This window comes from Euprymna scolopes, chromosome 1 (genome assembly GCF_053919585.1).
Source record: "Euprymna scolopes isolate OS-2025 chromosome 1, ASM5391958v1, whole genome shotgun sequence".
Classification (NCBI taxonomy): domain Eukaryota; kingdom Metazoa; phylum Mollusca; class Cephalopoda; order Sepiida; family Sepiolidae; genus Euprymna; species Euprymna scolopes.
Window position 1 is genome coordinate 67,935,072 of NC_136482.1, and position 17,418 is coordinate 67,952,489.

The 17,418-nt window shown below is 32.1% G+C and overlaps 1 protein-coding gene and 1 non-coding gene across 2 annotated transcripts in view; one reads left to right on the forward strand and one right to left on the reverse strand.

Annotated features, from left to right (window-relative positions):
• Window positions 1–17,418, forward strand: part of LOC145301351 (potassium channel subfamily K member 6-like) — a 336,487-nt gene that overhangs the window by 154,106 nt on the left and 164,963 nt on the right. The window contains exon 2 of the mRNA XM_080144572.1: window positions 7,023–7,700. Coding sequence (XP_080000698.1) covers window positions 7,375–7,700 — 326 coding nt within the window. The 5' untranslated portion in view covers window positions 7,023–7,374. The remainder of the gene's footprint in view (window positions 1–7,022; window positions 7,701–17,418) is intronic.
• Window positions 6,003–6,195, reverse strand: LOC145284882 (U2 spliceosomal RNA). Its single transcript, XR_013868902.1, has one exon. It is a non-coding gene; the product is annotated as a U2 spliceosomal RNA (small nuclear RNA).

Genomic DNA, 17,418 nt, shown 5'->3' on the forward strand with positions numbered 1-17,418 from the left:
CACAGACACAAAAATATATTAAAAAAATAATTAAAATGACAACTAATGAATTATGCCAAATATAATCAGAGACCCCATCTGCCATCAAAACAGACGTAAAAGTAGGCCTAACAATAACACCTTAACACCTTACCATTTGTACAGCTAGATAAAAAGTAGATTATTTAAAAAAGCTCTACCATCAATACACGCGCATGCAAATATACATTCTCGCATACATCACTCAAACATCATATCAGCAGTTATATCAATAAGCACGTATCCACAAGTTCACATGGACACACACGCAGCCAAGTAAGTTCAGTACATTAGTGAGTCGATGACTGACATAAACACTAATAGATTTCAGTATCTCGCATACAAATGAGGTGCCTTATTTGACGTTATTTCAATTTATTATTTACATATTACATCAAGTCGACGAAAGTAACAAACGAATATATATAATCCCTTAAAATTGCGCTCCCAAAACTAAGACGGTAGAAATAGATGCAGTTGATGCAAATATAGGACGGAAGCCACCAAGCATGAAACGAAACATGAAACTATACAGAAGCGACCCATTTTATCAAACTATCCCAGTTTCAAGACTTCTGTTATCATATTTAATATATTATTTCAAAACGACTTGATTTATAAAAATGTAAATATCAAGAATTTTCTCCTTTTTTTATTGTTTTGTGTGCAAAGTGCAAAACTATGTAGCGTGTTTTGTTTTAAGATTTTTTTTGTGTTAACACTATCTGTGTTATTATGAAACAATAAAGAATTAAAAAAAAACTTTAATTTTACATTTCTTTAAATTTATTTTTTAGTTTGAACAATAAAAATAATAAACTTTTACTGTTTTCATTTCTTGTTTTTTGTTAACACTTGCGTCATCACAAAACAAAATACTAAAAATTAATCACTAAATATTTAATAAAATAATATAATTTTATAATTCTAAAAGCAGATTCAAACCACTGTAAAAGAACAGAATATAATCAAGTATTACATATTTCTGTAAAGTATTAAATATAGGAAAGTAACTTATTTATAATAAAACAGGAAACAACGTAAAATTTTATTATCAATTAAACATAAGTCTTTTGTGTTTTTGAAAAAGTCGTCCCGTCTTTATTTTCTTACAATTTATCGGGTGTTTTGTTTAATAAAAATTACATTTTTCAGTAGTTTGTCTCGAATTGTCTACTTTATTATTTTTTTTTTAATGGTGAAGTTTACATTTGGCCACGATGGCAAAAATTAATATAGTTAACAAAATTATTTTGGGTTTTTCTGTATTTAAATAACGAAAATTGAATTGGATTTAAAGTAAAACAAATAGTAATACGTGATTGTCATATCGTAAATAGTTACTATTTAAATGGGGAAATATGTTTTCAATATGCTTAAATATATCAGTCGTATATTCTTTCAAACGTTTCCCAAAAACTGTATCTTCAACATTCTCCAAAAGACCGATAACAGAGAGAAGAACAGAAAAATAAAATAGAATTATCGACACAAACATCGGAAAATCATAATTAAAACAAGTTCATAAACCATTCCACAATTGCAACACATTCCGAAAAATATTACACGAATGTAATCTGAAAATCCACTATTTTTACACACAAATCATACAATCAATGTTAAAAACAAGGATAATAAAAAAACACTATGTTACATAGCCAAAAATTACGGAAAACGATGAGCTAGAAAAAGAATTATTCGTGAAAAACAGATTGGATAAGAATAAAATACTGCAATAAGGTTACACGCTGAGGCAGACATATTCGGTCACGTGACATAAACAAAAAGGAAGTCACGCAATTGAAACATCATGCCCAGAAAATAAAAATAAACATAACATATATAGAAAATTTATTTACGTTTTGTAAATTAAAACTGTTAACTGTTTAATTTTAATTTTTGTTTTTAAATAATTGATTGAATTTTGGCATTAAATTTTCCAGAAATTGAAACACTAATAATCTCCCCTATTAACTTTCTTATTCAATCGGAAGATTTTGAAACCAAATCGCTAGATTTTACAAATTTCTTTTTTCATGATTAATTCATTTTCTACTTTATTGTTTTTCCGAAATATTTGGATATGTTAATATTTGCGACATGACAATTACGAAAGCACCATTTGTTTTACTTGAAATTCAATATTTTTCGTTATTTAAAAATAGAAGCACCTATTTCTGCTAACAATGTTATAAACTGAACTAGCGTTGGTTACAGTGTTCGAAATTAATGTGGAAAATGAGTATAAGGAACTAATTTCGGTAAAATCCCCGTTTTTTGCACTGAATGTAACCAAAAGTTATAAGCTTTAAAAAAGCAGAATATTTTCACGAAAAAATTAGTTAAAAGTTTTAAATAAAAATAAATTCATCCATTTCAAAATTTATGTTTATTGTTTATTTGTGGAAAAGTTTTGCTTTTAAAATGAATGAAATTATTTTTATTTAAACTTCTAGTATTTATTTTTTATTTGTGAGAACGTTCTGCTTATTTAAAACTGTTAATTTCTGTTTACATTCAGTGACATAACAATGATTACCGAAATTAAATCCTTATACTCGATATAGAGTTCGAGAAGGGTTCGAGAATACTTCTTTCACTTTAAAACCGCATTCTTGGAGTTTTTCGAATGCGTACATAATATGCTCTGCCACATAGTTGCTGGTAATTAGTATGTGAAGCCGTTGTGAAGTGAACCATGACCTACTGAAAAATGGCAGGCGCATCCATGACCCCAAAAGCCAGTTTACTCAACTCATAAGAGTCTCTGTGCGTGTTGATGCGTAGTATCTTTGAATTATTTTCTCGATTTGAAGATATGTATCCGATAAATGTATTTTTGACAAAGTTCTGCCACCACTAATTCTATTTAATATCTTCTCAAGGCTTGAAAGGAAGTATTGGTGGTCTTTTAGGGCCTGGTTCAACCCTGTTGAAAAATCAGCCCAAACTCTAATTTGATTAGATTTTTTTCATTCACATAGACTATTAGCGCAACCCACTAGCTTAAATCGCTCTTATAGAGGACAACAGCTCTTTTCAATCTGTCTAGCTCTTCATTTATTTGCTCCAAATCAACAAAAGTAACGTTTCGCTTTTTTATATATGAGCTGAACATTGTTCTTTACCTGGAACTGTTATTTAATTTTAGTATATTTCGCTTAGGCTGCTTGAAAACATCTCGAGGATTTTTTGCTTAAGTTTCTGCTTTGTTTCGGTATTAGTATTTGGACTTCTACTTTACGATAGAAAGCGCTTATGGGGTAGTCCCAAAGATTAAATCTGTCAATCTAATCTTCTGCCGATAGATCGTCTGTGTATTTTAGCGCATACGCTTTGAGTTTTTTCCTAGTTCCGTCCAAAGTAACACTAAGCACAAAATTCATATTTAGAGGTCGAAACCCGAGTCAAGCTGGAATTTTAGTTTTGTTAAATATTTTAATCGTTACATATTTGCGTAAATCCCCGCCTTTACTATCGCTTAAGTGTGTTTGTCTTTTTTTCTGGGCTCCCTCGATATTTTGGCATATCAACAACCTATTATTTCGTTGTTAACTTTACCATAATTGTTACATGTGTTCTTATTTTTTGCTGGGTAAAACCTCATCCAGTGTGGTTTATCACTGAAAGGATATGATTATGGCACTGGATTTTTACGTCTCTTTGTGCATTGTTTTTCGTAAAGTAATTTTACTTTGCTCTTTCTGTGAGGGATAGAGTGTCAGTTTGCTGTTGATTTTTTTTAAATATAAACAACTCCCGATTCCTCAATAGTTCCCCTTTCAAAAGGCAATCCTTAACCAATTTATTAATGGTCAGCCTTTGTTAGTTCTCCAGCTCAGTTAAATTCTTTCGAACAGAGAAAAAGAAGCGTTGAAGTTCTGTTTTTGTTTTTGTTTCTCTCACAGGGAAAAAGATAATTATTTCTCAGGAAACTATTCCTATTTCAATCACGTAAATTCTTTCGAGATTCTACCCAATTTATTATACTGGTTTAAAAAATGTATAAACAAATCGATGCATCTTCCATTATAAAACTCGATTGGCGCCAGGTGTCTATTGGTTGTAAATAAGCTTAAATATAATATTTTTATTTATTCAGATTTCGTATATAGTATTATAAAGGCAATTTTCTATCCGTTATTTCATCACAATAGAAAAATGCGATCATGAAAAGTAATATTGTTAAGCTTAAACCAGGAAAAGTACAGGACTGGTTGTTAAAACTGGAAAAAATAAAAATAAATTTATAACTTAAAATATTGCAGCATTAAGAATTGATTATATAATATAAATTTAATTTTTTTTTATTCTGAATGCTACAATATTGTAAGTTATAAATGTATTATATTCTTTACTAGAATATCTTGTCCTTTTCTTTTCCAGTTTTATCAACTAGTCCTTTACTTTTCCATGTTTAAGCATAACCATATTACTTTTCATGCTCGCATTTTTCTATTGTAATCCATGATTTTTCTTGTCTTACACTTGTTCTTTGTTTAATTGCAGTTTTTTGTCTCCGTGAACACATATGTAATAACAATCTACGGCACTCGTCTGCTTTCAATAAAATTCTCCCAATCGTCTCCTTTTCATTCTTTCATTCTCTCTGTTTCACTTGTTACTTATCTTTCCGCGACAGCAGTGAATTTGTAGCAACAGCAGTCGCTGAAGCGACGTGGTTGCTATGAAAATCAGTCACCAAAAATGTCGCTCACCTCCTTACATATTGTAACGATTTTGAACACCAGAAAATTCATCATAACTTTTGTTTTACTGAACGAAAATTAAATAAAATTTTTACAATATAGCTGAGAAAATGATAACTGTAATAATTGTTTGAAATTTGATCAAAAATGAGTGAGCGGTGAAGCTTTTAAGCAGTTCTAAATGACTAAAACTGCCACTTAACCATATATTCAAACATGGTAGTGTTTGACTGCTATAATATTATACACAAATGTAAGTTGTGATTCCAAAAGTTAAAAAAAAAAACAAGACTTGGGAGCCATCAGCTAGAATCGAAACCGAAATTATAACTGTAGCTTTAAAGCCGGTGGCACAACTACTGGTCCATCTCCATTCAGATATGAAATTATAAAAATTAAACTAACATGATTATACAAAATGGATAAATATTTGCGCATTCGTATAAGAGCAGTTTTAGTTAACTTACGCTTGGCAAACTCTGATGTCTTTCAATGTTGACCTCTTTCTTGACTCCTGCACAACTATTTTAACCAGCTAAGACTCATAAAAAAACTGCTCACAAAAGAGTAATAATCTGAGCCGCGTTGTGAGCTTTCATCCTTAAGTAAATAGTTTTAAAAAAACGTGGAGACAGACAGACAGACATAGTGAGTTTTATAAATAAGATTATAAAACTACGAGTTAGATTTTTAATGAAATAATTCGTTTTTTCCTGATACAAAACGCGTATACGGAATACCGAAATAAAAAAGTTAACAAAGTAGAACATCTTACTTGTAAAATTAAGGTCTAATTAATATTGTTGAGTGAAGTAATATAAATATTTTCTTCAATCTGATTGTAGAACAAACTAAAATCGCCATCCACATAACGAAAGTCAATATCCTGTCTTGTAGAATGTATACAAATAATTAGGAACAGGATAAAATAATAATTGATTAAGATATAAGATATACTAACATATATTAATATTATCTAGAAATAGGGACACGGGTTAAAAACAAGGTCGATAGCCATTAGTCGCGTGTTCTCGTGTAATGAATGAATGCGTGAATAGAGGATTGACATGAAATTCTTAAAGATAAGCTAAAATGACCGAAAAATAGACTGAAATGCCTTTAAAAAAATAAGGAGTAAATGGCTTAGAATGGCTTTAATGAACTTAAGGATGAATTGAATGACCTTAACAATGACTTGAATGCTTAAAAAATAACTGGAATCCTTCAAAAACAACTGGAGAATGACTTAAATAGCTTTGAGACTGATTGGTTGTAAAGTGGGTGATCATTTTACATGAACTTGATACAGAAAAGTGATCTGCCACTTTATATCACAAAAATTATTTGATTTAGAGAATTTGAAACGTTATATTAGCTATGTGGCCAAGGAAAAGTTACAAACACAAGTACAGCATGCAGTAAGAACAGATACTACACTTTGATCTTGCCCAAAAGGCCAAGAAAATGGTATTTATTTGCTCCCCCACTGAGCAAATTAGTCACAAGGCCGATTTTTAATGTGAGGAGTGAAGGTGAAATGGGGACCAACTCCCTGGGGAGTAGGGGAGCTGTATAGTGACAATTGGTATGAAGGTTGCCCCTACATTGACCAAGGTCTTATATGTGGGGTCTCCCCCACATATGGTCTTTGCTTGCAGTATCTGCCGGAACAGAAAAGTGTTACGGACAGACCGACAGACCGACTGACGGACGGACGGAGTGACTTATAGAGTCGCTTGCACGCGATTAAAAACTTAAATGCCAAATTAAAACATTAATCTGTCAGTATTATAAGAATATAAAATTGGAAAATACAAACGAATCTTTAATGCAGAATAAAAATTTAAACCAATTATTTACTGTAAGATTTTCTGAACATCACATGCGAATGTTCTAGTGCCGATCATTATACATGTACATCCAATTTCATTTTAAACATTTTATCCATTCACAGTGCGTCACTCAATCTCTATCATCCTTAAAGTCTCGAAACTATATTGACTTTACGCAACCTTAATCTCTGCGTAATTTTTGTTTGATATTTTCTCATTCCTTTTCTATAATTATCACGTTTTTTTTTAACTTCACATCGATTAATCTCCGTTGGACGAGAAACAAATGTGCTTATCTTACATATTAATTCATTTAATATTTTCATAAATCATGTTTAATTATAATAAAATATTGTACGTTCATTACCATATATAATATTGTTACGTTGTTAATGTATTTATTTATTTTATGTTAATATTTAATTATAATAAAGTTTAATTCTTTGTTTCTATCTAATTGCAGGTAACACGTGATCCACCAACAATAAAGTGCAAATAAAGTGTACTTATTTTTTTTTATTATTATCATTTTGGAATAAATCCACACCAAAGGAATTTACAGCTTAATACAAAAAGAATAAAACAAAAACGATATCTCTATTTTGATAAAACGTCACTGGGATAATAGAAAAACGTCACTGGGATAATCCATCAAGATTATAACTATCCGATGCACTTCAAGGACCAATTATTTTACTATATCGTCGAAATAAAAAACTAAGACATTACTAACCAACCATCCCCAAAAGTTCTGACTTCATGCGATGCGAATTATAGAATTCCAACCAAGTCGGTCGTAGTTAAAAATTATAAAAATGTCGGTAACTTCCGGTATGAGTAAGAAAATGTCGCATACGCACAACGGATACGTTGAGGATGATGATAATGACGATGTGACAGCGCCGAGCAAAAGATGCTGCAGCTGCTGTAGGAAGAAGCAGCGACCTGGCCCGAAAGTTCCAAAAGTGAGTCGGAGAAAAAAGTGCATCAATTGTTGTCGGAAATTTATTACTTTTCTTTTGTCGCACATTGGGCTTACTTGTCTGGTGGCTGGATACTCTGCCCTCGGTGGTTACGTCTTCATGACCCTGGAAAGCCCGTTCGAAATCAAGCAAAGATCTAACGTTGGAAAGATACGACAGTAAGATGTTTTTTTTTTACTTTTTTTATTTTCATAAGGATCTGTACATATATATGTGTGTGTGTGTGTGGTGTGTGTGTGTGTGTGTGTGTGTGTGAAAATTATTAAGATTTTTGACTGTTCATTTCCTTTTATGACATGCCATTCCATATGATCATCTTTAAGTTTACTTCGTATTGCAACTTTTCGTTGATTGGCTTAGTGTGTTCCATCTTTTACTAATCTATCTCCTAATCTATTTGTCCAATTCCGACCTCACAATTCTCAGTGTGTTTAACTCTGAGACTTATTTTTCTATGAAGTATATATTTTCCCTTTATCTTGTCATCATTTGCTACTATTCTCTCTTTCTCTTAACAAAACAAAAAACTAACATATTTCCTTTATCTACAGACATTAATATGTAAATTAAGTTAATGCTTATGCATAACAGATCATGTGACTCAACCTATATCATATAGGAAGAGGCTTACAAAGTTTACAGATAATAGATGTTACTCTGATATCATTCGAGTATTAGGAGATAAAGGCGAGTAATAGTAGTATACAACTAACTCTCTTGCCCATTACTAACGTTTGGATAGGGTGCCGATAGAAAAAAGAATCACGAGAAAATCATTTGGTAACTATCGAATTGAGACTAGAATATTTAAGGCTCACCATGAATAATTATAGATTGTTTTTGTTTGTAGCTATTTTGCATTCATTCTATTCCATGTATAATTTGAAAGTTAAAATCGTATGTTTTTATAAAATCGTTAAAAATAAGGAATCCACCCGAACAGATATTCTAGGCTGCTTATTCCCTGAACAATTAGAAAAGTATGTAAAGTTCCACGGAAACCACAGAGACTTTATTGGATGTTTTAATAATTATTATGTTTTACGTTTCAAAACCTTTTTTTTTAATTTTTATATTAGAGTTACATATTTCTTATATGTTGCCCGGCCGTAAAATTCGATTAAATATGATATTTAAATTTTTGCAAATTTTGTATTTATTATTATAGAGTCAATTATTTCTCGATTATTATATATTATATTGTATCCAATATTTAGTAGTTATTTTTTAAATGGCTTCAGTGACATCAGCAACCAAAGCATATAGCACTCTAGTTTCAATCGTTACGCATTGAGCTCTCATCAGATAAATAAGATGTAGTTAAAATGGGTCGACTATAACACATAAATGTATATTTGCGCATGTTTATAGGAAATCTTTAAGTCGACTTACGACTGCCAAGTTCAAGGTTCTGCAATTTTGATCTCTTAGCAGCTATTTTTACCGGCTCAAACCTAATAAAATACCGGCCAAAAATATGAAATCATTGGAACCGCTTCGCACTGTTCTGCCACCGTAGGTCTCGGAGCACATGCAAATTGAAATAATGGAGACAGAAAACATGCACACCGACATAGTGCGTTTTATAAATTTGATTTATTATGTTGAAATAAAATGATATAGTTACTTATGGTGAATTCTGTTTTACGGCATAATAATACATCAGCTTATCTTATATTGTGCATTTCAAATCAGAGAAGATGCATGGACTACAACAACAACAAATTGTAACAATTGCACGAGTTCTCATATGTGGGTGAATTGGTGACAGCTGACTATGCAACACGAGTGAATAATTTTAAAGGGGTATTCATACAAGTTAATGAAATCTCTTGCCTCAAAAATGAACTCTCGTTATATGGGTACGAAGTGTTGCGTTTATTCAAATATAACAGCATCGACATTCAAATATTTCCAAAAGGTAAACGTGTTGCAGATATTCTTTCTTTAACGCCTTTTTTTTTGTAATATTTAATCAACTGTTGCAGCGTTATTTCTTTATGCATAAGCAGGCAGGAATAAATATATCAGGTTTTTAATCAAAAATCCATACCCTAAGGCACGGCTGTCGTTTACAAAGCAGATCGAAGACGCGAGCGGATATTTCACTTAACTTTTTGGCTCTCTCTCTCTCTCTCTCTCTCTCTCTCTCTCTCTCTCTCTCTCTCTCTCTCTCTCTCTCTCTCTCTCTAAATATAAATATAAATATAAATATAAATATAAATATTGTGATTTAGACGTTTTCTTCATTCGAACCGCTTTCCTTTCTAAACATTACTTCTTTCTCTTATATTCCTTTTTATATTTTGTTTTCCTAATAGCGTTCTCGCATATATATTTCCTACATTGGCTTATTGTAAAAAGTTCATTATTAGTAACGTTATCAACATTGATGCTTAAATAAATGAAGAACGCATATCCCTCGGATGCGCCTATTCAATCTACGCGTTTAGCGATTAACGCATTTTTTTTTTTTAAGTTATGACCCATTGATCGATGAACAAGAAGGTATAACTCCTGCTTGAAGGACAGAGTATTTTTTCTAGGGATATGTTGACGCATCTGGCAATGCTTTTTTCAAAGTTATGTGTGACTAACGAATAAAATATTTTAGTTTTAAAATGTGGCCGACTGACCGAAAGACGAATTGTCTTATAAAAATTCTCATGCAAATATATAAATAATCATTGCAGAGACTGTTTTAAAGGCAAGCAAATACTTTGAAGTTATGTTCCATATGTGTAAATATGTCTAAAACAAATACTGAATAACATTCCTTATTATAAACATCTAACACCTACAACGTGTGTGAGAAAGTATTAATATTTCTACATATCAGTAGGTAAACACTATTTGTGCTACGTGATCATAGGTATAAAACGGTTTAGATTGGTGCTACAGCATACAACAAAATAAATCATGAAAAAAAATCAAACAAATAAAACAATCATGAACTCCAATTTCTGGGCCCCCTCGCCAATCTTTCACGATAAACACCCGCCTAGCTGAAACCACTGTCAAAAATTTTCCCCACTCCTTATCTGTGCCAAAATCAAAAGGTAGATTCCATGAACAAAGTTTCTTTCTTAGAAGTGCATGCCTGTAGAACTCTGTTCCGGTTGCCTATTTCCCACCTGACTAGAACCTGGATGTCTTCATGTCCAATATAAATAAATTCCTGATGAACCGCCCCTTAAGTAAGACACTTTATCAAATCTCCAACACTAACGTACTGTACACACAATAACCCTTATCCCCGAGTGGCTTCCGGGCCTTGATAAGTGGTGACTAATTTGTAAAAAAATCATGAGTGTGAGAAGTATGAATTTACGTGTCACGATGATCAGTCCAATTGATATGTAACATGCAGGTTGGCAATTTTGGAGAGAAAATTCGTCTATCATTGTTCTTTTGTATTATTTTATTTTCTTCTATTTTCACGAGGAAATGTGTATGTAGGGTAAATATTGCGCAGAATGGAAATCACATTTTCACAAATTTAACTTCAAATGTTTATTAAGCTTCACCCATATTCACATCGGAGATTTGCATATGTCTTCGTGTAATGTATAACAACGATAAACCAAAAAATCTTTGATGGGTCTAAATAGTTTCCAGGTGTTTATATCTTTCTACCGTGTTACTTGTCGATTGTTAATGGCGTATTACTAGTTAGCACATGGTCAGTTCATCTGAGAACAAACCAGTTATCTTATCAGATTATCATAGCAGATTAAAGTGCTCAATATCTGACAATTGTTTTGGAAGCCGTATTCTATTTTAATTAATTCGATTTTTGCATAATACTATTGTCATGTTTCACACTGCCTTTTTTTTCACCACATTTTTGTGCATGTAGTTAATTTGGTTCTAAGATGTTTAGTAGGCGACTGGTCTATAAGATAGAAAATACTAAAAATATACTCAGCTTAATAGAGGTTGCTGGTCGCAGTGAATAAGTTGGCATTCTAAGCATAAAAAAAGCATTTTGATACCTAATGGTGCTGTTCTATTTTTATATCAATGTTTAAAAATTATCCTGAGCCTGAGAGAAGTATGTCGCATCTAATTTAACGGTTCAACGCATAAGAATCACAATATGTCAGCGGACCGAATCCCTTTATCTGGTTGATAGTCGTCAACAACTGCACTAGATAATTGGTAAGTGCAAGGATTGTGTGCGTGTGGGTTAGGTAAGTAGATTAGTGGTTTTATCGATATATCTGAACTGATGTATTCTTGTTGTATTTATTCTTTATACGTTTACGACATGTGTTCTCACATGTGAAGCATCTACAAAAACGTGGAAGAAAGAATAAGAACTACCGAATCAAGTGAATAAAGTTTTCAGCATGAAATTCTCTGTAGGTTATCAATTAGAATATCATAAAGCAAATCGAAAATGTTAACGGCCAAATTGCTGTGGAGATAATAAAGAATAAGTACGATAAAAACTCAACACTATGAATAATATATTTCCTACATTTATCTGGTGCACATTGATATTATTTTATACGAAAACATAGGGACGATACTCTGTGTTAAAATCCCACGTTTCGTTGTAGCTCCTGCTCTTGCTTTTCCGTGCCAATTGTTGCCACGTTGTGGGTATATTTACATTTTAATCAGTCCTTTGAGATTTTACCTTGCCTCTTTGAACAATGTCTGAAAACAGTAAATGCAGTAAAACAAATTCTTCTTATTCTGGTTGTGTCATATCGATCATCCTATATATAATAATTAGATTGCAGGAATTTCCCTCGTCACCAAAATACCGTAGGTTTGCAACAACATATGCCACATTCAAATTTAGCATGTCTAGCCTATTAGCCATTATCTTATGTTACTTTATAAAGACTTTTATGATATATCTAGGTGTTTTAACAAGATTCTAGATTACATCCGAGGAGCTACACTAGCACTATCGCATTAACCTAGAGAGGAAGTAGTCCTGATTTCCCCCTATTGCTAAAGCAGAATACGCCGCTAGTTATTATACACATAGTACGGATACCGTGGTTACATCCTTGTTAATAAGCTCATACACAAACGCTAAATTCCTGTTCGCCAATTCTAAAAATAATACATTCTCCCTTGAAAGATTCCAGTTATTCTCATCGACTTATATCAGACCGATCCCTTATTTCAGATTACAATTCTATAAAATTAAATGAATGCGAATAAGCTTATCCAACATTCTGTCTACAGACACACGGTAGCAGCTTTTTTACATTAAAGAAAACGATTAGTTAGCGGCTCGGAGATAATTGCATTTCTCTTCACCTATTTCTCTCTCTCACACTTATCTCTCTTTATCTCTCTCTCCCACACACACACACATACACACACACACACACTTTATCTCTCTGAATATGTTTACTGAGAGACAGGGGGAGTGGCAGATACAGAGACATCGACCGAGGGAGATTTATATCTGTTTCTTTTACATTCGAGCACGATACCGAACCGAGCCATAGATAGATAGATAGATAGATAGATAGATAGATAGATGTAGATAGATTGATAGATAGATAGATATAGATAGATAGATAGATAGATATAGATAGATAGATATAGATAGATAGATAGATATTATTATTATTATGCTCGTTGCCACCCCTTCATAAAATGTAAACACTTGACGATAAATGTCCGCGCGTTACTTACGGAACAACGGTTATTTTTACTATAGATTTGATCAACTAAAAAGCGTCAAAAACTACGTAACAACGCAAAAATAATGAGCCATATTTTCGATTGGGGGATTTCCATATTTAAAACTACCAGATGAAGTATTTCCTGTTTTTCTTTATTGAAAACACAACGAATTTACTCCGTCAAAAGCTACAGACGCAGACTCTCTATGTCTCTGTCTCTGTCTCTGTCTCTGTCTCTGTCTCTGTTTCTCTCTCTCTCTCTCTCTCTCTCTCTCTCTCTCTCTCTCTCTCTCTCTCTCTCTCTATCTTGACAGCTAAATGGACGGCTTTTGTTTTTCGTTTCATCCTTCACTTTAAAAATTCGAGCGCGCCTGCATGCTTGCCACCCTTCTATTTTTTTCTTCAGCTCTTTCCACCCGGGTTGTCTACCGCGTCTATTTTTTTATATTTTTTTACCCTCGCTGTTTTTTTTTTTGTTTTTTGTTTTTGTTTTTTTTTTACAGCTGGAATTAATCCTTAACACACCACCTTTTTCCACCTGTTCTTGACAAGGAGAGTTTGGGATATCAATTCCGATAGCCGTTCTGACCATGAGGAGCTGGAAGTATTATTCCGAAAGCCGTTCTTAACATGAGGAGATGAGGGTCGGGCAGCAACAAACACAACATCAACAACAATCGTACTTTATTTTTTCGGGAGGAGGGACGCTTCCAACGGGCAACGCCGGTTAGCGGGTACTGTTAGTTGACTATATAGTAAGAATTAACGTCCACACAGATATAAATATTATGTACAAAACTTGCTGAACTGGAATAAATGTATGTATTTCAAATCCCGTCGTTATTGCTCCTATTTCTGAGCTAAGCCTCAAGCTTAGGATATCAGCTAAAACTCTTGTCGTTCACCGATACTCATCTAGTCGTTCTTCTCGTAGATAACCAAACAGATAGTTTTATCCAAATATATCTACGACCGAGAATTCTAAATATCGTTTATTTAGTTACACTTAGTTGATTACTGGAAGTGAACATATCTGCATGTTCCCATGCTCACAATCACCGGAAACTCGATTCTTTTTTTCCGAATTTTCCATATTCACCCCTTACGTCGATTCACTGCTCATAGCGTCATTTAGTCAAAACATTTGTAAATTTAATATAAGCTATTTCCTAATATGTTCGTCTATCTCAGATATGGGAAAAGGGGATATATTATTATCAGAGTCTTAAAATTAATTTGTGGTTGAAACTTCGAATGTCGTCGTAAACGAAACAGTTAGGCTTCTTACCCCCGCTAACACTTTTTTGCATTTAGCGCCAAATATGGCCCGCAAAGAGGATTATGAAATCGTTGGTCGTTTATAATTTGTTCAAAAATTGCGATTAGTTATGTACTTGAATTTATCCTCAGTCAAAAGTTATGTTATTTAAATTTAATAAAAAGTTCCGATTTTAAGTTTGGACGATATTTTACTTAAATGGAACCCAAACCGCCGTAACTTACTGTTTCCTTCTACGCTATCTTCATTGGCGAAAACGAGTGTTTGCTGTTTTCTATTTCTGTAGACTGGGACCCACTGAATTTAATTTTAATTTCCAAATCACTCATGGGATATCAACTAACTATTTACTATTTAACATGGGATTTTCGTTAATGGTTAAATACGTATAACCAATCATGATGGAAAAATTATATACAGTGCTGAGCTAATAAGTTGCAGTTTCTCCTCTGGTGCTTTATGGAGATATCAAACAATTACACTACTCAAGCATCAACTACAAGCGACTAGTGATGCATTTATTTTATTTTTAATTTTATTAAATGCAAAAAGATAATACATGCTGCAAATGTTTCATTGTATATGATTAGATAGTGCATTCCTAAAACTATAGATTGCAGTATATTCAACAGAATCTGAACCGCGCATCGCCAATTGCATATTTCATGATTCTATCTATCCGCTCAATATTTCATCCCCTGATATTTATTAGTCTGTTCTGTTAGTGTTTAGTGACGGAATACAACTCTTTCTGTACGATGAAGCTTTGATGCATAGTCCAAATGTGTAACCATTAGCTCAAGTATTCATAGAAAGTTTATGTCGTAATTATTAATGGCGACGAACAAGAGTGTGGCAAATTGTGTTTAAAAGTTATTAGCGCATTATCACCTAGCTGTAGGTGAGATCATCAGCTAGTGATTCAACTTTGAGAAAGATAATCAAATATAACACAATTGGTCATAACTAACAATATAACTTTTCGCTTCTCTTAATACTACACATGCTATAAAGGACGATATGTTGTTGAGCAGAACTCGTTTCACTTTGATGAACAATTAGACACCTATCTCTAATAAAACATCGCTATTAATTTAAGAAACACGAGGTGTTACATCAAAACGGTCACAGACCAGCCAAATTATTACCTACCGAGATCAAAAAAATAATAACTAACCGACTATACAACATAGTTGGTGTGAACACACACACACACACACACACACACACACACACACACACACACATATATATATATATATATATATATATATATATATATATATATATATATATATATATATATACTCGGGTTTTTGTTATTCAAAAATAATAAACTAATGAATTCAACGAGGTTGTTAGATAGTGCTCAATAAAAAAGAGCTAATAATACTTATTTATTGTTAAATAAACATGTTTACATCCCGCTGCTACAAATAGCCATTTGTTTCAATCAAACAACAGATATCATCAGGCAGCGACTTGACTATTCAAATGTTCAATGAATAATCTTTTAGTTTAATAGTTTATTCATTGAACATTTGAATAGTTAAGTCGCTGCCTGATGATATCTGTTGTTTGATTGAAACAAATGGCTGTTTGTAGCAGCGGGATGTAAACATGTTTATTTAACAATAAATAAGTATATATATATATATATATATATATATATATACATATATATATATATATATTCAGACAGAGATAGGGCAAGTCATATTCGAATATTTCAGTAGCAATAAAAACAGGATGTCCAATGATATTTGTGGGAACATTATATATTAGATTAAGTAGTGCTATTTGGTGAATATACCGGTATATAACAGAGTTTCAGAGTTTTTGCTGCACTGATAACGATATTAAAGGCTTACTTATTCTATATAAAATTATTATTACAAACTTTTAAATATACTCAGTCATGGATATGCGAGCGATTTCATAATGATTGACTTTAAAACGAACTTTCAGCGATTAATTATTAATTTGTATGGTTTCTGATTGGATGATTTTTAATAAACTACTGCGCTCAGTTCTATTCATGTATATTTTCTACATTAAGCATAATTGTGTATCATTTCGGTTGAAAAGGTTTTAGCATACGGTCATGTATAGTTATATACCTAGATCTTTCTTTTTCTCTCCCCTTATATATATATATATATATATATATATATATATATATATATATATATATATATATAATACGTGTCTGTGTGTTGAACTGTAATTACCAAGGTATTCTCAGTATTTAAGGTATAAAGACTGAAACTTGATATATAGGGAGTTCAAACCGATAAAAGAAATTTGATTTGGTTTTAAGCCGGTAAAAGTACATGGCATCAAAATTTAAAATATTAAACTTGCCAAGAGTAAGTCAACTAAACCTGTTAGCTCTGTGCATGCCCAGATATACAGTAATAGTTCAAAGAAGTTTAATTTTTTAATATGTTCTAATCTATCTGTCGATAGCTCACACGGTAATGACTACGACTAGAGCGCTAAATGATTGGGTTTCGATTATAGCTTATGGCACCCAAATCATATATTTTAACTTTTGAAATCATAAGTATATATTAAGTATGATATAATAATTAATAGATAAGTAACTCTATAATAATACTTGTGAAATTTGTATAAATTGAAATATCATGTTTAAACTTATTTTGAGACCAAGACAAGGCTCTGTCTATTCTTCCCTATTGGGTACAGTATAATAATCAAGAAAAGAGTGGTTTATAATAATTAATACGAAATATGCATAAATTAAAGCATAATATTTTATCGTATTTCACGGCCAACCAACGCCAGACGGCCGCTAATGTATATATATATATATATATATATATATATATATATATATATATATATATATATATATATATATATATATATAATGCTCGCTATCTTGGGTTGAACATTTCGGGAAGTAATATACAAACT